The sequence below is a fragment of the Meles meles genome, chromosome 10, assembly GCF_922984935.1.
Source record: "Meles meles chromosome 10, mMelMel3.1 paternal haplotype, whole genome shotgun sequence".
Classification (NCBI taxonomy): Eukaryota; Metazoa; Chordata; class Mammalia; order Carnivora; family Mustelidae; genus Meles; species Meles meles.
The window spans coordinates 104,125,061-104,148,824 of record NC_060075.1 but is presented as its reverse complement, the minus strand read 5'-3'; the positions used below and the strand labels follow the sequence as shown (position 1 = coordinate 104,148,824).

Below are 23,764 nucleotides of genomic sequence, written 5' to 3'. Positions count from 1 at the left end.
TGAAAGAGAGAAGAGAAAAATATTAGAGAAAATGAATACCAAAAGTTTATTCTTTGAAAACATCAGCAAGGTTGACAAACCTTTAGGTAGATGAACTAAGGAAGAAAATAAAAAAGATGCAAATAATGAAAACCAGAAATGAAAGTAGGGACATTACTATCTATTCTGCAGAAATAAAAAGGACTATAAGAGAATACTAAGAGAACAACTGTACAGTAACAAATTGGATAACCTGGATGAAATGGACAGATTCTTAGAAACACAAAAGCTAAAAAGACTAAATCATGGAGAAATAGAAAATCTGAAGCTAACTATAACTAGTAAGATTGAACCAGTAATCAAAAATGCCCACAGAAAGAAAAACCTTGGACTTGCTGGCTTCACTTTGTGAATTCTACCAAACATTAAAAGAGGACTAGTACCAATCCTCAAATTTTTCAAAAAATTGAAGAGGAGGGAATGTTTCCTGAGTCATTTTGAGGCCTATATTACCCTGATGCCAAAACCACACATAGACACTATAAGAAAGGAAAATACAGATGAAAATCCCCATTAGCCTTGACGAAAAAATACTCACCCAAACACTAGAAAACAATTCAGCAGCATACTGAAAGGATATACACCATGATTAAGTAGGATGGTTCAACATGAAAATTGGTAAATTTAAGGTACCACATTAAGAGATTCAAGGAAAAAAACTGTATGATCACTTCAGCTGATGTAGGAAAAGCATTTGACAAAATTCAAAAGTTTCATGATAAAAACTAGGAACAGAAGGAAACTACCTCATCTTCATAAAGGCCAGACATGAAAAATTCACAGCAAACATCATACTCAATGGTGAAAGACTGAAAGCTTTTCCTGTAAGATCAGGAACAAGGCAAAGATGCCTACTTTCACCACTTCTCTTTGACATAGTACTGGAAGATCTAGCCAGTGCATTTATTTATATTTTATTTGTTATTATTATTTTAAATTTATTGTAGAGAGAGAGAGAGGGAAACAGAGGGAGAGAGAATCTCAAGCAGGTTCCACACCCAGCACAGAGCCCAAAGTGGCAGCCAATGCATTTAGACAAGGAAAAGAAATAAAAATCCAAATTGGAAAAGAAGAAGTAAAATTATCTCTGTTCATGGATGATATGAAAATTTAAAAATCCTACAGAAAACTATGAGAACTAATAAGTGAATTCAGGAAGGTAGCAGGATAAAATCAACACACACAAAAAAATCACTTGCATTTCGATACACTAACAATGAATAATCTGTAAAGAATGACAAAAATAATGTAATTTTAGAATAGCACTAAAGAGAATAAAATACTTAGACTTTAACTTAACTACGGATGTGAAAAACTTGCACAATGAATACTATAAAACCTTACCAAAAGAAATTAATGAAGACAAAAATAAATAGAAATGCATCCCATGTTCAGGTATTAGAAGACTTAATACCATTATAGTGTCAATACCACCCAAACTAATATACAGATTCAATTCGGTCCCCACAAAAATTCCAATGCCTTTTTTTTTTTTAGGGAAATAACAAAACTCATTCTAAAATTCACAGAATATCAAGCGGCCATGAATTGCCAAACAATCTTGAAAAAGAATAAGAGAGGAGGTATAGGCAATTGAAACTGTGGTACTGGCACAAAGACAGATATATCGACTGGTGGAATAAAATAGGAACCCCAGAAAAAAACCTTCACATATATGGTCAAATGATTTTTGACAAAAATGCCAAGTCCGTTCAATGGGGAAAGGGTAGTCTGTTCAACAAATGGCGATGAGAAAATGGGATATCCACATTAACTCAAAATGGGTCAAGGATTTCTAGAAGAAAATTGGACAGAAGTTTTGTGATATCAGATTTGGCAATGATTTCTGATATAACATTAAAGGTAAAGGTAACATAAGGAAAATTAGAGAAATCGACTCCATGAAAATGTAAAAATATTTTGTATCAGAAGACACTATCATCAGGGTAAAAACGTAACTCACAGAATGGGACAAAATATTGCAAATCATATATCTAATAAAGGATTAATATCCAGAATACATAGAGAACTCCTAGAACTCAACACCAACAAACTTGATTCAAAATGACTTGAATTCAAAATGACTTGAATTCAAAATTCTCCAAAAGAGATATAAATGGCCAACATGCTCACAAAAAGGTGTCCAACATTATCAGGGAATTGCAAATTAAAAGAATAGTGAGATACAACCTCATACCCATCGGGATGGTTACCATCAAGAAAAGGGAAAATGAGTATTAAGAGTGTTTTCTCGGAGAAATGGGAACCCTTGTGCGTTACTGGTGGAAATGTCGAGTGGTATAGTCATGGGTAACAGTAGGGTCTCAGGTGTTTGTACACCCCTTTCCATAGCAATATTATTCACAACAGCTAAACCGTGGAAGCAATTCAAGTGTCCATCAATGGATGAACGGATAAACCTTAAATGTTTAGCTTTAAAAAGGGAGGAAATTCTGCAATATGGTGATATGGATGAACATTGAGGACATTATTCTAAATGAAATTAGTCAGTCATTAAAAGACATATACTGTGTGATTCCACTTATAGGAGGTCCTTAAGAGCAATGGAATCATAAAGGCAAAAACTATACTTTGCCAGGGGATAAGGGGCACTTATTGTTTAACGAGTGGAGAGTTTCGGTTTCACAAAATGAACACGGTGGAGGGATCCTGGTGATCAGTGCACAACAATGTGAGTGTACTTGATATCACTGAACTGTGCACTTAAAATTACGAAGACGGTAAATTTCATGTTATGTGTATGTTACCACACCGACAGAAAAAGAAAATAAAAACAAAAACAAAACCAAAATGCTTTGCCTGCTCTTTGATCTGGACCCAAAAAGGACGGCGCGGATTCACCTGTTGGGGGTGCGGTTCAGAATAGGGGCAGAGCACAGGATACCCAAGCACCTCCCCTCCCCCGACCCCAGCGCGGAGGCCTCACAGATCTGGAACAGGGGCTACCGTCTTCTCCTGCTTCCCCTATCCGGGAGCAAGAAGAGTCCCTCGGCGGCCAAGTCGGTTCACAGCCAGCCCTGCGGCGCTGGGCTCTGGGGCGGAGCTCTCCCCTCTCCACCCCGACCTGCGCTCTGCTCGCCCCCCGCCCCCCACCTGCGCTCTCCCCGCCCGCCTGCGAGTCTTCCGGCCTCGCGCGCCTCGGCCAATCGGAGCGCGCGCCTGCCTCAGGGGCCGGGCCGGCGGCAGCTCGGAGCCTGCGCGGGGAGCCAAGCGTCGTGCCCAGCGGCAGGTAAGGCGCACGGCGGATGGGGGAATGGGGGTCGCGGGCAGCTTTTAAGAAAACCCTTGAGCTGGAGCTTGGAAAACTTGGCCAGCGGGAGATCGGGCCCCGCCCTGCGGTCTCGGGCCCAAGGCCCAAGGCCCAAACCCCCAGGCGCCTCCTGGGCGCCTCCTCTCCAGCTCCACTGGGCCCGGAGGGGAGCAGGCCGCCCCGAGGCTTGGCTGGCTGGGCATCGCGGCGAGCCCTCCCGGGAAGGGGCTTCCTCAAATAACCAAAAAGCAGACTGTTCAAAAAATTAAATCTATTTTATTTTAAAAGTATTTATGGTTTCAGTTGTAATGTAGACATAAGTCGGCCGGAGCTGTGTACGTGCACGGCGTAGACTAAAGGGCCGGGGCTGAGCCTGTGGTTCTGTCGCGGTAGCGCGAACGTGGGCTGACAGCTCGGTCCACGCGACACGTGCGTGGCCGGGGTTCTGCTCCTCGAGTACGAATCCTGCCCAAGACCCTGAACCTCTCCTGGCCGCGCTTTCCTCTTGGGAAGCTGGAAAATACGGGTATTTCATAGACCCTTGTGAGGGTTACATGAATTAAGGACGCTCTAAAAAACTAAGGCTGAGCTCCCAGCAACAGCAGGGTTAAATATATACAAAGGTCTTTCCAGGTACTGATAACCGTGAATTGTTCGACGAAAAAATTAAGGAAGTTCACAACAAAATCGTGTAGAATAGTTAGAAAGACATATATATATACATATGCATATACGTCTAGATATTGGGAACGGAGACAATGTAAGAACAGAAGAAAAGTCTGGGCGCAAAAAAGAGTAAGTGTGTCAGTGCTGTCCGAAAGAACTTTCTGTGATAGTGGAAATGTTCTATATTTAATTAACTAGCATCCATAACCATATCTGTCTCGTGTCTATCTTATAGGACAGTGCAAGGTTTCTGGCTGGGTCTCATATTTGTTTCTAGGAAGGTAAACTTGGTTAGTTACATAGTTTGGTCATCTGGAAGTTAAGGCATGCTAGAAACTTCTCCCCATCACCGCTCTGGCAACCATCGCTTTTTTCTGTTTGTAAGAGCTTTTAACATGTTAGAAACAAAAGTTATTCCTACACGTTCTGCCTGTGTGGAAGGTTTGTGTTCAGTTCCCCTCCCCCACTTGTCAGTCATGCTGTGGAGTTCACGGGTTCCTGTAGCTCTCCAGCAGGAAGAACTGGTCTTTCAGTAACAGGGAACCAAGGTTTCCATCTTTCTGGGAGATCAATGTGTAACAACACCTACGGGCCCCCAGAATGTTCTGATCTCAACCCAGTTTTGAAACTGAGTTGCACAGTGTTTGCAATTATTTGATTAAGTTGCTTTAAAAAAAACCCAGAAACATACCCTTATAAATTTGAGTACACTAGAGGTTTGTTCCTTAATAAGAATATTTTTTACTCCTGTTATCTCATTTTTTCCTATCATATCTATCAACATCAAGATCACTTTTTTCCCCCCAATAATTAGTGCTTTATCATCAATTCCAATAGAAAACAGAATTGCGGATCATAGAAAACCACAAATAAGGGCTCCTCGCTGGCCCGGTCAGTGGAGCATGTGACTCTTGATCTTGGGATTGTGAGCCCAAGCTCCATGTTGGGTGTAAAGATGACTTAAAAATAAAATCTTAAAACACCACAAATAATCTATATCAGTCATCATGACTACAGTGTTGAAAAGTGGTACTTTAAAGAAAAGGGAGGTTTCAAAATGCTGATAAGGAGGAACAGGAGGAACAGAGCAAGTAGGAGTGGCAAGAAGGTCGGGAGGGGAAGAGAATGGCTTAGGTTTGGACAGAGTGTCCTGGAAAGCTTTCCCTCTTCAGCCCTTTTGTGTGTTTTAGCTTCAGTGGCAGCTGCTTCCCTGCCTCTGACAAATCGAGCCTTGTCCCACTTTCCCTATGTCGGTGCCCCTGAGAGAACCAGAAAAGAAGTTAATAACCTCCAGTGAACCAAGACAAACACTGAGAAAGCTAAACCAAAGGAGAACAAAAAAGGAGAAGTAAAGTGGGTTAGAATTAGAGCGTGTCAGCACCAAAAAGGAGCCTAGGGGTCATCTAAGTATGTCTAAATTCATCTGCGCCCCCCCCTTTTTTCTTTTGTGGTGCAAAAACCAACGCATGTACCTTGGACTTGGTCAGTTTGGTGGTGGGTGCCTATGCCAGGTATAGGATTCTGGGTTCTTGAGTCACGGACAGGCCGTTATCTCCCAGAATGATAGCTTGTCTGAAGGGACCTTAGTGCATCACATTTGGGGGTCAAAGCTCAAACTCCAGCAATGGTTAGTAGACCTGCTGCAGTAGATGTGGGGAAAGGAGAAACCTACTTAAATCGCTTTAAGCAGGGTTTTTATGCAAAAGTGTTGGTTCTTTTTCTTTAGCTGTCTAGTGAACCACTGCAGCCTGAACTATCATTTGTCATTATGTGGTAATTGAGGAACTCACTCAAGATTCTTCTGTTTGTTTTTTTCAAGTACTTGATCCTAGACAGACATACCATATATTTCTGGATGGGAAGACCGATGAATTCACATTAATTTAATTTACAATTTGATGCAGTTATAGGCACAGTCCCAGTGGAACTGTTTTGTTTTGTTTTTTAACTTGACAAAGATGTTCTAAAATTAATCTGGAAGCCCGAGCAAGCAAGAATAGATAAGAATACTGCACAAGTTAACGAGAGAACTTGAGCTACTGGAAAACAAAAACATATTGTTAAGCCATAGTCATATAAACAATGTATTATAAGCATGGGACTAAAGGTCAATGACACAGCAGAAAAAGTGAAAAAAAAAAAAAAAGAAAAACCGTATTCATAAGCTCTTATGTACGAGTCATGGGGGAAATGATGAAATAGTCCATTAATGATTTAGGAAAAACTCAATTATTTGAGGAAAAGGGAAAAATACAGATGGAGTCTTATCTCATTCCATACACCAAAATACAACTTAGATGGATTAAAGTACAAAAATAAAAAGGTTAAAAATCTAAAAAATAAAAGTGTGTCTATAAATGTTTCTAAACATAATATCAACAGAAACGTAAAGGCTTTTAGTGTTTGACCATTTAAATAGTAAACCCTTGAAACAAACAAACCTAAATTTCTTGCTATAGGATTAGGTCTTAGATATTTAAGAATATATTAAAATATAGAATAAAATTCTCCCTGGGTTCTTTTCAAACTTTAATTAGTCTTGGCAGGACAGTGGGGGAGGAGAACTGTGTGATGAGCAGGAGAGTGTAGAAAGGCAGAGCCAGATTTCTCCTGGCTGGGGGTTGTACCTCTTGGCGGTGCCATCTTATTATAGGGGAAATTGAAAGCTGGAGGGGAGGGAGCATGGGAAGGATACCTCAGTTGAAGGATCTGGCCAGGATACCTCAGTTGAACATGCTTTATACATGAGAGTAATTCATCCTAGGTAGTAGACTACTGATACCTAATGAGATAGGATTTCTTTTTTTTTAATCTACTTTTTAAAAATTATTTTTATTAACATATAATGTATTATTTACCCCAGGGAAACAGGTCTGTGAATCATCAGTCTTACAAATTTCACAGCTCTCACCATAGCACATACCCTCCCCAATGTCCATCACCCAGCCACCCCATCCCTACCCCCCACCCCCCAGCAACCCTCAGTTTGTTTTGTGAGATTAAGTTTGTTTTGTGTGTCTCTTATGGTTGGTTTCCCTCCTGATCCCATCTTGTTTCATTTTTCCCTTCCCTACCCCCACAACCCCCCCCCCCCCGCCCTACCTCTCAAATTCCTCATATCAGAGAGCTCATATGATGATTATGAGATAGGATTTCTCAGTGAGCTTCTGTCTCACACATGCGCATTTCTCCAAATCATTCTATGTCTTCTTTGGTTTCGCTTTCCCAGAGTCTGTGGGGAAGGAATTTATAAACAGTGTTTTGTAGACATTTTTGATAGGAAAACTTTCCTGGAAGTTCTCATTTGAAAGGAAAGGCAAGTAGCAATGTTTCTACAAGGACAAAGGACTCAGGGCAATTTAATGATTTCTCTTGAATGTGATGTGGGCTGGAGATACATTGGAAGCAGCAGAATTGCTAGCTCGGGGGTTGTGTGCATTTGGAATTGTCGTAGATGTTGCAGACTGCCCTCTTACAGAGCCGATCCCCATCTGTAGGCCCCCAATCATGTCAGAGAACGTGTTCTTCCCCACCCTTTCACCACCACCGCACCGTGGCAAACATTTTGATCTCTGGCCATCTGATGGGAGCGTCTTTGCGAAATAATAATTTGCATTCTGCGATCATAAATGAGGTTGAGCGTTATTCTTGTTCTAAGAGTCTCCTGAATTCCCTTTTGTGGAAATTGGAGAACATTTTAGAGCTGAAACAGACCTTAGGGATGAAGTCCAGTCGTTCAGCCTACAGATGAGGAAGCTGTTTGGACATGCTCCCTTAGCAGGACCAACACCAGTTCTCCTGTTTGTCATGGTCGCTGTCTGAGGGAGTGTAAGACAGGATCTGTAGAGGTCTCTGGTGTACTCTGGGGTTTGGCTCTAGAACCAGAAAGTCTGAAAATTACAGTGCAGTGCTGCAGTGCTGAGCCTGGGAGACGAAATGCTTTTACCCACGGTGAACCTCAGGGACCTCATCTGTAAAGTGGTGTTAGCTTTTTTGCGGAGGGTCTGTGGGTTAGTGTTAATATCAAGTAGTTGATACAAGTAGGCTCACAGCTGTTATTATCCTCCTTGTATTTGTGCATTTTGTTACCTGACTTTACTACCCACATGTAAGCTCTAAGGGAAGCTTAAAGTTCTTAAAAATATGAGTAAAACACTACAGAGTTTTGGGTAGGGCATCTGTAGGAGAGAGCAACCAGGGGGGTGTTCTTTGGGGGACACCCTGTGGTCCAGGCTGCTGCTTAACACACATCCTTGTCTAGTTCTGCCTTTTCCCCCTGACTTTGCTATTAATGTCTTCATTGTCCTTCCGAGATATGTTATGCGTAGGAAGAGATCACACGCATCCTGACTTCCTGAGATCTGAGACGAAAGCTTACGTGCTTTGTTACTCCCTCCTTTTTAGGTTTGTCTTCTACAGGTTCCCTTTTTCATGTTTTTCAGGAATCATGAAAAGGCTCTGGGTTATTAAAAGAAAGACAGCATGTGTGCTGGTTAGGTTAGGTCATGAGACCCAATCTCAAAGCACAAAGGAGGAATGAGAAGAGGGAAGGGAAGGGAATTACTGAAAATGGGTTATTTTCAACACACAGCCCAAGTGACCATCCCAAATATTCCTAGGGTTGTCAGGAGTCAATTTCTTTTTTTGTTTGTGTTTGTCATTTTTAATAATGGGTGTTCTTTATTTTGTTGTTCTCATTCGTGGTTATCATCAGGATGTCCAGCCCTTTCTATATTTTGAAGCAGAATAAGATCAAATGCAAGGATGGGTCCAAGAACTGAGGCCACCACTGCCTTCCCTTCCCAGAGGACTTAGAGGGCCCTCCTCCCTCCCCTCCAGTTCTGGGCATCCTTTGCGTGGGCTTCCTAGACATCCCTCTCCAGTGGAGGGGCTGGAGAAGCTTTAGTTCTCTCTCTGTCACCTCTAGTCAGGCAGTCACCCTGCCATTGCTGCCGGAGTCTTAGTTGAAATAAAGGGGCAGTTCTAACAGCTCTGACAAATGAATGAGAAGGCTAATTTTTATAGGCCTCCCGGTTCTACTCTCAGTTCTTGTGTTTCTCCTATGCGCCTAGGAGAAGGATCTTTCCTCCTCCTTCATGCTGTGGGTTCAGAGTAGCCTGTTAAACTGTTCTTTTAACATAATACATTTAAGTCCTCTGGAAAGTCAAGCTAGGAGGAAGAAAAAGATGTTTTTCCTACTGCCTTGCTTGTCTCCATACAAGAAAGGCAGATCTGGGGCTCCTGGGTGGCTCAGTCGGTTAAGCATTCGACTCTTGATCTCAGCTCTTGAACTCAAGAGGTCATGAGTTTGAGCCTCATGTTAAAAAAAAAAAAAAGGCAGCTCCAAAGCTATCCCTTCCAAGCACCAACTTTGGGACAAGCACCGTTCTTTTAAGTGCACGTGGGCATTGTAGTTACAGTCACTCTTCCAGTATAGGGGATGGACCTTCGGGTTGGAAATGTCCTTCTTTAGAAACATCATTGGCATATGACATCCCAGCCTCCACCAGCCTCAGAATCAGGCACTGGCCCGGGTACCATTACTGGGGGTAAACGTGGTGGAGGCATTTGGGGATAATAGGTGGGATTATAGGTAGTGTGGGAGATGGGCGCCCGAGTGGCTCCGTTGGTTAAGCGTCCAGCTCTTCATTTTGGCAGGGATCAAGCTCTGTGGTAGGCTTTGCACTCAGTAGTGAGTCTGCAAGATTCTCTCTCTCTCCCTCTTTTCCCCCGTCCCCCTCTCACTCGTGCACCCTTTTTCTCTCTAAAATAAATGAAATCTTAAAAAAAATAAGAGTGTGGGAGAAAGTGGGATGGCAAAGGGGAGTGTCTGCATGGAGTCTGCGGCAGGTGTCATCAGAGTCCTAACCTCTGCTTTTGTCTTCACAGCCACGGAAGTAGGAGAACAAGATGAATGCAGAGGTGAGTGCTTTCAAAGGACCACTTTAAGGAATGCTTTTCTTGCAGTGTTCCTCATTCTTCCTTCACTGAGTTTTTTCTCTCCCTACAGAACTTTCAAAAACATTGGCACAAACTTGAAAATGTTTCCCTTCCCGCCTGCCGATGTACACATGGCTCTGGGCGATACGGAAAAATTGGGCCCTTCTGCGTTCTTATCTGTGTCTGACCGGCTTCAGTTAGATTGGAATTTACTGATTGCACTTCAAGCTGAAATAACGCGGAAGGGCTGGGGCTGGAGTGGGCTGCAGGGTGTGGGGGTGCTGGGCCTAGAGCCTTACTTTGTGTTATTCTGGGGACATTTAACCTCTGCTTACTACGACATTTCTCTGCATTGTCTCCTAGGGGCTCTCAGTTGTACCATCCCTGTTCTTTGATCTGTTGAGATTTCTAGTTACTTTGCCCTTTTGTTTTTTCCTGACTGATCAGCTCCTTCCTGCCTTTACTTCTGTCCAAGAGGAGAGGGTCACCCTTGGTCCGATGTCTCCAACTGCTTTTCCTCCTCTCCCGTTGATCCATGTGCCAAACCCAGGACAGTGGTCTTGGGTGAGTGGCACAGCTTTGTGCTGTTGGCAGCTGGCAAATGTGTCCATACCCTCATGGGATGCTCAGAACAGCCCCCTGGCCTCCGCGGAGCTGCAGGCGGTCCCCTTTCCCATTGCCTGAATGACCAGCTCCCGTCTTCTCATTCCTCCCCGCTCCCTCCTCACTCTTAGTACCTGGACCACTTCCTACTTTACAGAGAAAAATGAGAACCATCAGACATCATCTCTCTCAATTCCTGCCTTCCCATTCGTCTTACTCCCCTTAATCACAGTGAAAGGGATGTTTATCAGTGAGAGAGCTCCAGGCTGTGAGTGTTGGAAAACCCAACTTCATGTGTTTTTCATCTGGAAAGTCCAAATGGAGGACAACCAGCTGTTGTCCATGCAGTTCATAGGCTTCAGGGCTGGCTGATCCACTGGCTCGGCGATCCTCATGATCCAGGATCATGTCATCTCTCTGCTCTTCATCCAAAGGTTAGCTTTCCCCTGGAGACAGTGCCCCTGATGGCTATAGATGGCTGCCAGCCGCAGTTGAGGCTACATGCTTCCTCATTCACTTTGAGCAGGAGAAGGAGACAGCTTCCTGCTGCTCTCCCAGATAAGCAGGGACCTCTGTTTTGTAAAGTAACACCTAAAGCCTCCTTAGGTCTTAGTGGCAAGAATTATGTCACATGCCCACTCCTGGACTAGTTACTGGGTTAGAGGAGCTAAAATTTTGCCAGTTGGCTTAGACTAACCAGGCCCCCCCTGAAGCAGCTTACCCCCATGCCTGGGCTAGTTAGAGGAAGAAGAAAGGGGAGTGGACCTGTCGTATCCAGTGTCCCCAGAAACCCCTGTCCATACTCTGAATGGCAAATTCTGTTGCCTCTCCAGACCTCACACTGCCTCCCTAATTATCTCTTTTACCACCTGCATTGTTAGCCTCATTTCTGCTGACTCATTCTGACTCATATTTCCAAATGCTTTATTTTCTTTTTTAAAGATTTATTTATTTATTTATAGAGAGAGAGCACAGGTGGGGGAAGAAGGAGAGGGAGAATTCTCGAGCAGACTCCCCACTGAGCGCAGAGCCCGACGTGGGGCTTGATCCCAGGACCCTGAGATCCTGACCTGAGCTAAAACCAAGAGTCTGTTGCTTAACCAACTGAGCCATGCAGACTCCCCTCAAAATACTTTAGTTCTTACTTTCTTCAGAAAAAACCACAAGTGACATTTTGTCAAGCTACTATAATCCTGTTTTTCTCTTCTTGAAAGAGATGTCCGTAGGTAATTTCTCCATTTCTTCCTCTCTCCAAGTCATTCTCAACCTACTGCAGTCAGGTGTCTTTCTTACTGAAGTGCATCTTAAATGATAATTTTTTAAAAATTATTTTTGTAATAATGTCAATATACATACATAGTACAAAGCTTGAAAGCCACAAAATGGTAAAAGTCCAAAGTAAGCCTCCTGCTGACTGATCCTACTAGCCTACTGGCCTTCCCCACTTTAGGGCTGACTTCTTTTAAGCACTTTCTGGTGCCTCTGACCCCTTATGTGAAGGGCCTTGTGACTCACTCAAATTCTCCTGGTCTTGGGAGTTCTGAAGAAAAATTAGAAACTTCGCATTGATAGTAAGCTTATACAGCCTGGCCTGGTAACAGTCCCCCCAGTCATCAGTTACCCTTCTTTCCTGTCACTTTGACCCTTCCTTCTTGGATGGCTTTTTCCTCTCGACCTTTGAAAACATTCCTAGGCTTTGGGTTCCCCTTTAACCGTCCCCACTCCTCTTCTGCCTTAAAGCCTATCGTTCAGTGTCTGTGTCCACTTTCTCACTTGCCTTTATGTCAGCTTCACTGCAGTCTGACTTGGTTCTCACTGTTCCACCAAAGCTTTGCAATGAAGGGTCACCAGCAGCATCCCTATTGCCAGATTTGGTGGAAAGTTCCTTTTTGAAGCATTTGACCCTGTTGGCCATGTTCTTCAAGTAGTTCCCGTGTTGTCCCAGGGTTTCTGCCTAGCTCTCTGCTCACTTCTCAGACACTTAGGCTTGTGGTCTGCCTGCTTTTGAAAACTTTGTGTTTCCCAGGATACTCCTCCTCCTGCCCATCGTCCCGGGCTGCTTATCTGATTCCACAGTCTTTGTTAGACGTATGCTTAGGAAAGTCCCCAGTGGATTTGTTCGACCTTATCCTACTTCCCAGCTCCAGATCTGCACACGAGGAGCGTGGATTACTCGTCTCCACTGAGAGGTTCTCCAGGTTGCTCCAACTCTTCCCAAAACAAGCAGACCTGCTGTTTTTCGGCTGCCCCAAATAGGCTTCTCAGGAATGGCAGTCCCCTGTGTGTGGTCTGGCAGCTTGACATCCTCCTCCCTCCTTTCCCACGCTCCATGCTGTAAATCCTGTTTTCTTGATTTAGTCACTAAAGTGGAAGTGTAACAGTACACTGTACCAGACTTTAGACTTGGCTTGATGGCTTTAATGGTAAAAAAAAATTATAGATACGGTACTTGTACTCATGGGATTTGCTGGTAAGTGAGACCATAATACCTTCCAAATCTGTCTTTTTCTTGCTTGACTTTCTGCCTCCTTGTCCCTTCCTCACTTCCAGTACTTACTCTTTCCTTTCCTTGCCCTCCTCTAGGTCATTCTCTCTCCCTCTTGGGGGGCAGAGGAGGACACCTCAAGCATAGAAGGTACTCCTCAGCACCGGTTTGTGACGTGTGGTCCTTGCTGGTGTGTGCAGGGCTCCTCTCTTGTATTTATTTTCTCATTCCTTGTGGTCTTTATCCTTGTGCTCCCCTTTCCAAAGACAGCTATTCTCTTGTGCTGTTGGATTAGATGATTACCTTTTTGTTTCTGTGTATTCATGAAAATACATGTTACTGTTTTTGTTCAAATACCCTTTACATTTACATTTCGTAAAATGGTTTTTCGTTTTGTTTTGGTTTTTTTGGTGCACAAGTTGTGTGAATTAAAGCACATGCATCAGTTTGCAAAGCCATTACCACAATCAGGATTTAGACCCTCACTCCGAAATACTCCTTTTGTTGCTCCTCACCGCGAGCCCCTGGCAACCACTGTGTAGTATACTTTTAATTTCACTAATTGTATTACTGTGTCACGGTTTATAGCCTGTTCTCTTTCTTATTTTTTCCATTCAGGACTACATTTTCAAGATAAAACAGTTAATCTGCTGCACAGTACCCCATGCTGTGCATAATTTAAACCTCACGAGACACCTATGAGCAAGATGCTATTATAACCTCTGTTTTGTAGATGAAGGGAATGAGGGTTAAGTAGCTTGCTCAAGTCACGGGGTATTGGGGGCAGAATGGTCGTACAAGCTCTGATGTCTGACTCTGTGAATGCCTGTCTTCTTTTGCATGTTCAGCTAATCTTTTTTTTTTTTTAAGATTTTATTTATTTGAGAGAGAGAGAGGGTGAGAGAGAGCATGAAAGGGGAGAAGGTCAGAGGGAGAAGCAGACTCCTTGCAGAACTGGGAGCCTGAAGCGGGACTTGATCCTGAGACTCCAGGGTCATGACCTGAGCCAAAGGCAGTGGCTTAACCAACTGAGCCACCCAGTTCAGCTAATGTTGTCCGTGCAGTTCATAGGCCATTTCTGCGACATGAAAAGTTTCTCAGGGCTTTCTTTCTGGAAGTGATACCTCCTTCTCATTAATTCCCATTGCTCTTTATCTCTTTTTTTGTTACCTGCCATTCTCTGACATCTAATATCGCTCTCTGTGTGTCTTATTTATCTTAGCATACCTGCAGCGCCTGGTGTGATGCCTCATACGTTGTTTGTTCTCACCAAATGGCGGTCATCATTTAGTCAAGTGATCAAATGGTTCAGAAACTGTTCAGTAGTCTTGTAATGCAATCCAGAGCTTAGACAGACTAGTAAAAATGCAGAGGAAGGAAATCACATGCCAGACAATTTCCGGGGAGACTTGCTGTGGCTCAGAGGCTAGCTGGAGTAGAAGGGTGCAGAGGGATTTTCAGCCTCAGCTAGCCCTTTGATCTCAGAGGAAGTTTGTTGAATACATGAACGACTCCAAGGACTTTGAGCCTTTCAAGCTGGGTCCCTTAGGGAATTTGTGGAGCCACTGGCCTTTGCCCAGAAGAGCAAAGCAGAGCCAGCCAGGTGGAGTGGATGGTTGGCACCTGGCACAGAAGATTGTGATCCAAGTCACAATGAGATGGCCAGGTGGAAATTGGAAATGACTGGCTGGCATTTCTTCATAGGCTGGAGCTTGGAGGAAAGGATGCTCACAGCTGGGGATTTGAGTCCTCAGCATAAAGGTGGTCATGGAAACCTTAGGAATGAAGGCATCACCTGTCCCTGCCTGAAATCCAGGGATATGGGGAAGAGGAAAAAACAGAGGGACGAGGATTGAGCCCTGGGAAGTATGCACATCCAGAGGGCAGGGTGAAGAAGGAAAGTGGTGAAATGTGAAAAGAAAACCTTGGGCGCCTGGGGTGGCTCAGTGGGTTAAACCTCTGTCGGCTCAGGTCATGATCTCAGGGTCCTGGAATCGAGCCCCGCACAGGGCTTTCTTCTCAGCGGGGAGCCTGCTTCCCCCTCTCTCTCTGTCAAATAAATAAATAAAATCTTTTAATTAAAAAAAAAAAAAAAGAAAACCTCAGTACAAGGTGAGAGAAGCCAAGAAAGGAGGGAAAGTTCAATTAAGTTTTAAATATGTCTGAGGTCCAGGGGAGTGCAACTGAGAAAAAGACCTTGAATTTATCAATGAAAAGATGGTCTGTGATGAAGCAGAGAGTTGTGGCAGTGGAAACCGGATTACGGCTGGACCAGAAAGTGTCAGTGGAAGCAGCAGTTGTAGCCTGGAGGTGTGATGAGTCAAATGATTGGGTCAGTGGCAGGGGCAGGAGGTCCCCAGGGTGGGGCAGCAGAAGATTCTGGGCACCATAGAGAGACCTTCAGGTAGGGAGATGGAAGTAAGCAAGGGGTCCATAAGCTGTAGAGTTCTAATCTGCTTGGAGCATCCCTTACATATATGTATCTATTTTAAGTGTTTTTATTTTGGATAACTAATATATCCACATGATTCAAAATTTTAAAGAATTTAGGGGAAAAAAATAAAGATTTACCCTGAAAGGTCCTCTTCCCTCCCAGCTACTCTGATTCTCGTGCTCCCAGGCAAACAGAGCTAACTATTTTATTGGGTATCCTGTCAGAGAGAATCTAAACATATACCACAAATATTTCTTATTCTTCCTGACTATTTGGAAACTCCTTCTCCCCTCCCAGAGTGGTGGTACATCACTCGTACTCATGTCCTTACCCCCGAAGTTACTCCAAAATTATTTTATTAGTTTATTTAATTTATTTTATTTTTAGTTTATTTGTTCTATATTTAATTTGTTTTTATTTTTAATTTAATTTTATTTTTTCAGTGTTCTAAGATTCATTGTTTATGCACCACACCCAGTGCTCCATGCAATATATGCCCGCCTTAATACCCACCACCAGGCTCACCTAACTCCCCACGCCTCTCCCCTCCAAAACCCTCAGTTTGTTTCTCAGAGTCCACAGTCTCTCATGGTTCGTCTCCCTCTCCCATTTCCCCCACTTCACTTTTCCTTTCCTTCTCCTAATGTCCTCCATGTTATTCCTTATGCTCCACAAGTACGTGAAACCATATGATAACTGACTTTTTCTGCTTTACTTATTTCACTCAGCATGATCTCTTCCAGTCCCATCCATGTTGATACAAAAGTTGGGTATTCATCCTTTCTGATGGAGGCATAATACTCCATTGTATATACATACGGACCATATCTTCTTTATCCATTCGTCTGTTGAAGGGCATCGTGGTTTTTTGCACAGTTTGGCGACTGTGGCTGTTGGTGCTATGAACATTGGGGTACAGATGGCCCTTCTTTTCACTACATCTGTATCTTTGGGGTAAATACCCAGTAGTGCAATTGCAGGGTGATAGGGCAGCTCTATTTTTAATTTTTTAAGGAATCTCTACAGTGTTTTCCAAAGTGGCTGCACCAACTTGCATTCCCACCAACAGTGTAAGAGTGTTCCCCTTTCTCCACATCCTCTCCAACACACGTTGTTTACTGCCTTGTTGATTTTGGCGATTCTAACTGGTGTAAGGTGGTATCTCAATGTGGTTTTGATTTGAATCCCCTGATTGCTAATGACAATGAACATTTTTTCATGTGTCTGTTAGCCATTTGTATGTCTTCTTTGGAGAAGTGTCTGTTCATGTCTTCTGCCCGTTTTTTGACATGATTATCTGTTTTGTGTGTGTAGAGTTTGAGGAGTTCTTTATAGATCTTGGATATCAGCCCTTTGTCTGTAGTGTCATTTGCGAATATCTTTTCCTATTCCATGGGTTGCCTCTTTGTTTTGTTGACTGTTTCCTTTGCTGTGCAAAAGCTTTTGATCTTGATGAAGTCCCAAAAGTTCATTCTTGCTTTTGTTTCCTTTGCCTTTGGAGACACATCTTGAAAGAAGTTGCGGTGGCCGATGTCGAAGACGTTACTGCCTATGTTCTCCTCTAGGATTTTGATAGATTCCTCCCTCATGTTGAGGGCTTTCATCCATTTTGAGTTTATCTTTGTGTATGGTGTAAGAGAATGGTTGTTTCATTCTTCTATACATAGCTATCCAATTTTCCCAGCACCATTTATTGAAGAGACTGTCTTTTTTCTGTTGGATATTTTTTCCTGCTTTGTTGAAGATTATTTGACCATAGAGTTGCAGGTCCATATCTGGGCTCTCTACTCTGTTCCACTGGTCTATGTGTCTGTTTTTGTGCCAGTACCATGCTGTCTTGGTGATCACAGCTTTGTAGTAAAGCTTGAAATTAGGCAACGCGATGCCCCAGTTTTGTTTTTCTTTTTCACCTTTTCCTTAGCAATTTGGGGTCTTTTCTGGTTCCACACAAATTTTAGGATTGTTTGTTCCAGCAGTTTGAAAAATGCCGGTGGAATTTTGATCGGGATGGCATTGTAAGTATAGATTGCTCTGGGTTGTATACACATTTTAACAATATTTATTCTTCTAATCCATGAGCATGGAATGCTCAATGTAGTGCCAGGGTGGCTCAGTCAGTTAAGGGTCTGCTTTCAGCTCAGTTCATGATTTCAGTGTCCTGGGATCAAGTCCTGCTTCGGGCTCCCTGCTTAGTGGGGAGTCTCCTCCCTCTGCCTCTCCCCGCTGCTTGAGCCTGCATGCACGCTCTCTCTCTTTCTCTAGCAATAAATAAAATTTTTTTAAAAAGACAATACTTTTATAAAATTAGTTATCCTAGGAATCATTTCACATTATAAGAAAATTACAGACCAGTAACTTTCATGAGCACAAATGCAAACATTTTAAATAAGATTTTAGCAAATAGAATCATCAGTATATAAAAAAGATACTGCAAGGCCAAGTGAGGTTTATCCTAGGAATGAAAGGTACTAATGTATTAATCGATTTTAAGAAAAGTTTAAATGATCACATCAGTAGACTCAGAAAAGGCATTTGATAAAACTAGACCATTTATAATTTTAAAAAAATCTCAGCAAAATATGAATAGAAGAAAATATTCACATCCTGATAAAGGGTATCTACAAAAAAATGTACATTTAGCATCCTTTTTCATGTTAAAGACCCAGTGTTTTCTCCCTAAGATTAAAAATGAGGCAAGAATGTCTGTTCCCACTAATCTAAGTCAGAATCATAGTGGAAGACCTACCAGTGCAATAAGGCAAGAAAGTTGAATAAAGCACTTCAGATTGAGAAGGAGGAAGTGAAACCATTTCTATTTATGTTTGACTTATGGTCTTTGTAGAAAATCTGACTCAATATACAAAAATCAATTATATATTTACAATAAACAGTTTAGAAGTGGAAACTAAAAAATACTATTTACAGCAGCACTAAAAATCACAAAATACTTAGGTATAAATTTAACAAAACAAGATTCATACACTGAAAATGACAGAATAAAAGAAAGAACATATGAGGATATATACCATGTTCATGAATTTGAAGCTTCACTCTTCCAAGATGTTTGTTTTTTTTCCCAAACTAATCTATATAATCAGTGTAATCCCATTCAAAATCCTGGTCGATTTTTTTCTTTTAGTTAGAAATTGACAAGTTGATCGTAAAACTTTTATGTAAAGGCAGAACTACAGTTTTGGAAAAGAAGGGATAAAAGTTGGAAGGTTGACAGTAACTGATTTTAAAACTTACTATTAAAACTGCGACAATTGAGACAATATCACAAAGGTGCAAAGGGATTTCAGTGGAAAAAAAAGTTATTCTAAATCAGTTTTTGTTGGAACAATTGGATATCATACGAAAAGAGGGGGGGAAAGCTCGTTATGGCTTCCAGAGCAGATGGTACATGAGTTGGGCGTGAAGTCTGCGTGTATTTACATGCAAGCCTGGCATTCCTCTGCCTCACTGTGGGCAGTTGATTCAGCCTCTGGAATACACATTCGAGAAGCTGCCTCTCTACCTAAAAATGTTTTTAAAAGAACCTTGATTCATACCTTACACCATATAGAGAAACTAATTCAAATGAGAACATAAAGTAACTAAAACTTTAAGCCTTCAACTGTAAAACTGCTGAGAGAACGCATAGGAGAAAGTCTTTGTGTCTTTATGTTAGCCAGAAGAGTGATACATTAAATTTTTTTGATAAGTTGGACTTCATCAAAATTAAGAATTTTAAGCTCCTCGAAAGACATTCTTAAGAAAATGAAAAGACATGCTACAGACTGGAAGCTGTATTACAAATTTGACAAATGAATTCAATATCAAAAATATATAAAGAACTCTAAAAACTCACTAGTAAGAAAACAACCGAATAGAAGTTCACAAATGATTTGGATAGACACATCGCCAGTGTAGATATACAGATGGCAGATAAGCACATGAACAGCCCTTAACATCACTAGTCATTATGGAAATGTAAGTAGAAGCCACGGATACCACAACATACCAATTATAATGGCTAGAATGAAAAGGAGGAGAAAAATCTGATAGTATTAGATGTTGGTGAGAAGAAAACCCGATAGAACTAGATGTTGGTGGAACCCCGACATTGGGCATGAGAATGCAAAATAGTACATAGAGTCATTCCAGGATTCACTTTGGTAAACAGTTTGGCAATTTCTCATAAAGTTAAATCTACGCGTGACATAAAACCCAGCAAACATAACACATGACTTACTGTACGTCTCAAACACATCCCTTAACATATGACCCAGACTCTTATACCCAGGTATTTACCCAAGTGAAATAAGAACCATGTTTAATTTACACAAAAAGTAGTCAATAACGACTATAGCAGCTTTATTCATAATAGAATAAATTAGGAATTCATTCATACTGGGAACGTGAGAAATGCTCTTCATTTGTCAAATGGATAAACATACCTGTACTACTGCTACTTAGTAAAAAAAAAAAAAAAAGAAAAGAAGGAGGAGAAGGAGAAGGAGAAGAAAAAAGAAAGAAAGAAATTACGGATACATGCAACAACGTAGATAAGAAATGCATTGTGCTAAGTTCAAGCCAGACTCAAAACACTGCATTTTGTATGACTTCATTTATATGACTTTCTGGAAAAGCCAAAACTATTGAGAGAGAAAGCAAACAGCGGTTGCCTGAAGTGGGAGTTGGGTTTGACTACAAAGGAGCATAAGTAATTTTGGTGGAGGATGATAGAACTGTTTTATATCTTGATTTGTGGTGGTAATATGGCTGTATGTTGCTCAAAACTCATAGCCATTTACTAAAATGGGTGAATTTTATTAGATGCAAAAAAATACATAATCTAACCAATAGCATCAGAAAGGGCTTCATAAGATGTCCAGGTCTTCAAAGCTTTGAAGGTTTACAGGTGAGCAGTAGGGAGGAGCTCAAGGGACACAGGATTTGCAAAGGCTTAAAGGTAGCAAACATACAAAGTTTTACATACTTTCCAGTTGTTTGGAAAGTCAGGAGTCTAAAGGTACACAGGGGGAGAGGTGGCCAGAAGTAGTAGACAGAGCCAAGTTTGGAAGTCCTCAATGTTTGGTAAGGAAGTCTTTGGTAAAGATTTTCCTACCCTTATTTATTTATTAAATATTTGTTTTTAAATTTTATAGACAAAAGTGGTTTTAAAATATTTAAGTGATAAGTATTATGCAAAGAAGAAAAGTTTTAAGACAAGAGAGGGATGGGAGATACCAGACAGCTTTATATGTTCTTTTTTTTAAATGCAGTCAACCTTTCTGCTTGCTTGTTTTTAAGTTGCTTTTTTTTTTTAATTTGCCTCTCTGTTTATTTATTTATTTATTTATTTATTTTTTAAGATTTTTTCATTTATTTATTTGATAGACAGAGATCACAAGTAGGCAGAGAGGCAGGCAGAGAGAGGGGGAAGCAGGCTCCCTGCTAAGCAGAGAGCCCGATGTGCGGCTCGATCCCAGGACCTCGAGATCATGACCTGAGCGGAACGCAGAGGCTTTAACCCACTGAGCCACCCAGGCGCCCCTGTTTATTTTTTTTAATCCCACCTATGTTCCTTTGTTGTTTCTTAAATTCTGCATATGAGTGAAATCATACGGTATTTGTCTTTGACTTATTTCACTTAGCATACTACTCTCTAGCTCCATCCACATTGTTGCAAATGGCAAGATTTCATTCTTTTTTTATGGCCGAGTAATATACCTGGTAATACCCAGTAGTACAATTGCTGATCTTAGGGTAGTTCTATTTTTAACTTTTTGAAGAAACTGCATACTGTTTTACAGTGTCTACACTAGTTGCATTCCCTCCCATCATGTAAGAGGGTTCCCCTTTCTCTGCATCCACACCAGACAGCACCTGTTTTGTTTCCTGTGTTGTTAATTTTAGCCTTTAAATTGCTTTTTAAAAAAAATTTAAATTCAATTAATTAACATATAGTGTATTATTAGTTTCAGAGGTGGAGTTCAGTGATTCATCAGTCTTATAACACCCAGTGCTCATTACATCCCGTCCTCCTTAATGTCCATCACCGTTACCCTAAGACTTTCATCTTTAAGTACAAGACGTGTGTTGTTGCATGTTTTATGATTATATCCACTATTTCCAAGCCCTGCAGGTATCTGCCCCCCTTGAAGCCTTTGAAAGGATGCCTCCTTCTGCCCCATTTGCCCCCAGATAACTGTGTGGCTCATCTTCTGAGTTTATTCAGGTCTTTGTTCAAAGCTGCCTCCTCAGAGAGGCTTTTCCTACCACCCCTTCAAAGCCAAAGTACCCCCTCCTATAAGCTCCCTCTATGCCCTTTACCCCACTTCATTATCTTGCTAATGCACACTGTCACTTGACATTTATTCATGTGTTGACTTGTTTGCTCTCTTCCTTCTTTAAGATCTCTGTTAAGAACAGGGTCTGTCCACAATACATCCCTGGAACCTGGCATTTTTCAAAGTAAACCATACATGCAAAGGCCCTGAGGTGCAAAATGACTGTGACATGCTAAAAGAGGGCCTTTGCATGTATGATTTACTTAAAAAGGCCAATGTGACAAGAGGGAGAGGGCTAGGAGATGAGCTTAGAGAAATAGGTAGGGGCCGGATCACAAAGGCCTTTGTAGACCACAGCAAGTGGTTTGGGCTTAATTCTGAGTATAACAGGTGGCCTCCAGAGAGTTGAAACCTGGGAGGCAGATGGGGAGGGGCAGATAATTAACTGATTATATTTAGTCTAAAGATCATTCTTGCTGCTGTATGTAGACAGAATAGGGCAAAGAGTAAAGCAAGGGAACCAGTTAGAAAGTTTGCTGGAACTGTCGAATGGATGAGATTGTGACTTGGATTAGGGGGTAGCAATGAAGATGGACAGAAGTAGATAGAAGACTTATAGATGGATCTTGACAACTTGTTGATGAATTGGGTATGGAAAGGGGGACAGAGGAAAAAGGCAGGGATAATTCCCAAGTTTAGGGGCCTTAGCAACTGAGTGAATGGTGTGGCATTTACCGAGATGGGAGAATCTGAGGGAACTACACCTTGGATGAAGGGCTGCGGTAGAGAATGAAATATTTTGTTTTTGTTCCTTGAACACCAAGGGGCAGAGAGGTTTTTTTTTTTTTTCATCTTAAAGTATGTTTTTAATTGTGATTTAGTTGACATATAATAATATATTAGTTTCAGGTGTACAGCATAATATTCAGTTTTTTTGTTTGTTTGTTTTTAAGAACTTGGACTTCAGTATTTTTCTGTCTTTAGCTGGTGTCTTAGTTTGGGCTGCTATGAAAGCAGATAAAGTACCATAGACCGGATGGCTTATAAAAAATAGAAATTTATTTCTTCCAGTTCCAGAGGCTAGAAGTCTGAGATCAGGTTCTATGGTCAAGTTCTGGTTGAGGGCTCTCTTCCTGGTTGCAGACTGCTGACACCTGGGCAGAGCACAGAGAGAAGCAGCAAGGTCTCTTGTGACTCATCTAAGGGCACTGATCCCTTCGTGAGGGCTTCTGCCTCATGACCTCATCTAAATCCAGTTACCTCCCAAAGGCCCCATCTCCTAATACCATCATACTAGGGGTTAGGGTTTCAATATACGAATTTTGGGGGGACACCGTCCGCCAATAACAGTTGGGAAACGAAGGGCTTTAATCAGGGGAGGGACTGTAGTTTTATCTTAAGCAGCTGCTCTGGGAAGCCTGTGGGGGATGCATGGGAAGGATGAGATTGGAAGGAGTGAGACCAGGTGATTTAGGCAAAGAAATCCTGGGCCAGCCCTAGAGCTGCAGACACAGGGAGGGGCAGAATCAGTGGGAAATGGTGACAGACACATATCACGGGTGGCAGGAAGGGGTGAATCCGAGATGACATTCCCATTTCTGCGCTCGGAGACATCTAAGGAGGACTGGGTTTGAGGGATGTATAGAGGTCATTTCTATTTCTATCAGTTTGGATGAATTGAGAGGCTCTGTAACTTTAAGAATCAACTTGATTTTTCACTCTGGTACTATTTGCATACAGCCCCTCACAGTCCACCCAAATACTGAGTGGGAGTGAAGTTGGCTGGAAGTCAGAAGCTGTAGTGGGGCATCTGAGTAAGGTGATCGCTTATGGCTTGCCCCGTGTCCTGGGTGGCAGCATCTCTCTAAGAATGAGCCCTCCTGTATCAGATCGCATACCCCCGGAGGAAGGATTCAGGGAGTACAGAGGTACGACTTAAAGAGGGAAATCTCTCATCGTTGGAGTGGTGGTCGTGGAAATGGAACGCCAAGTGTGAGGAGCCTTCTCTGTGGATGACACCGTCAGAGCTTTTATAGAAATATGTTCTGGGG

General features: G+C 42.1%; 1 protein-coding gene across 1 annotated transcript in view; it reads left to right on the top strand.

Moving 5' to 3' along the window:
• Positions 1-3,200: 3,200 nt before the first annotated feature.
• BLVRA (biliverdin reductase A) overlaps positions 3,201-23,764 on the top strand; it is a 42,238-nt gene continuing 21,674 nt past the window's right edge. Inside the window, exons 1-2 of the mRNA XM_046021583.1 lie at positions 3,201-3,289; positions 9,866-9,898. Coding sequence (XP_045877539.1) covers positions 9,887-9,898 — 12 coding nt within the window. The 5' untranslated portion in view covers positions 3,201-3,289; positions 9,866-9,886. The remainder of the gene's footprint in view (positions 3,290-9,865; positions 9,899-23,764) is intronic.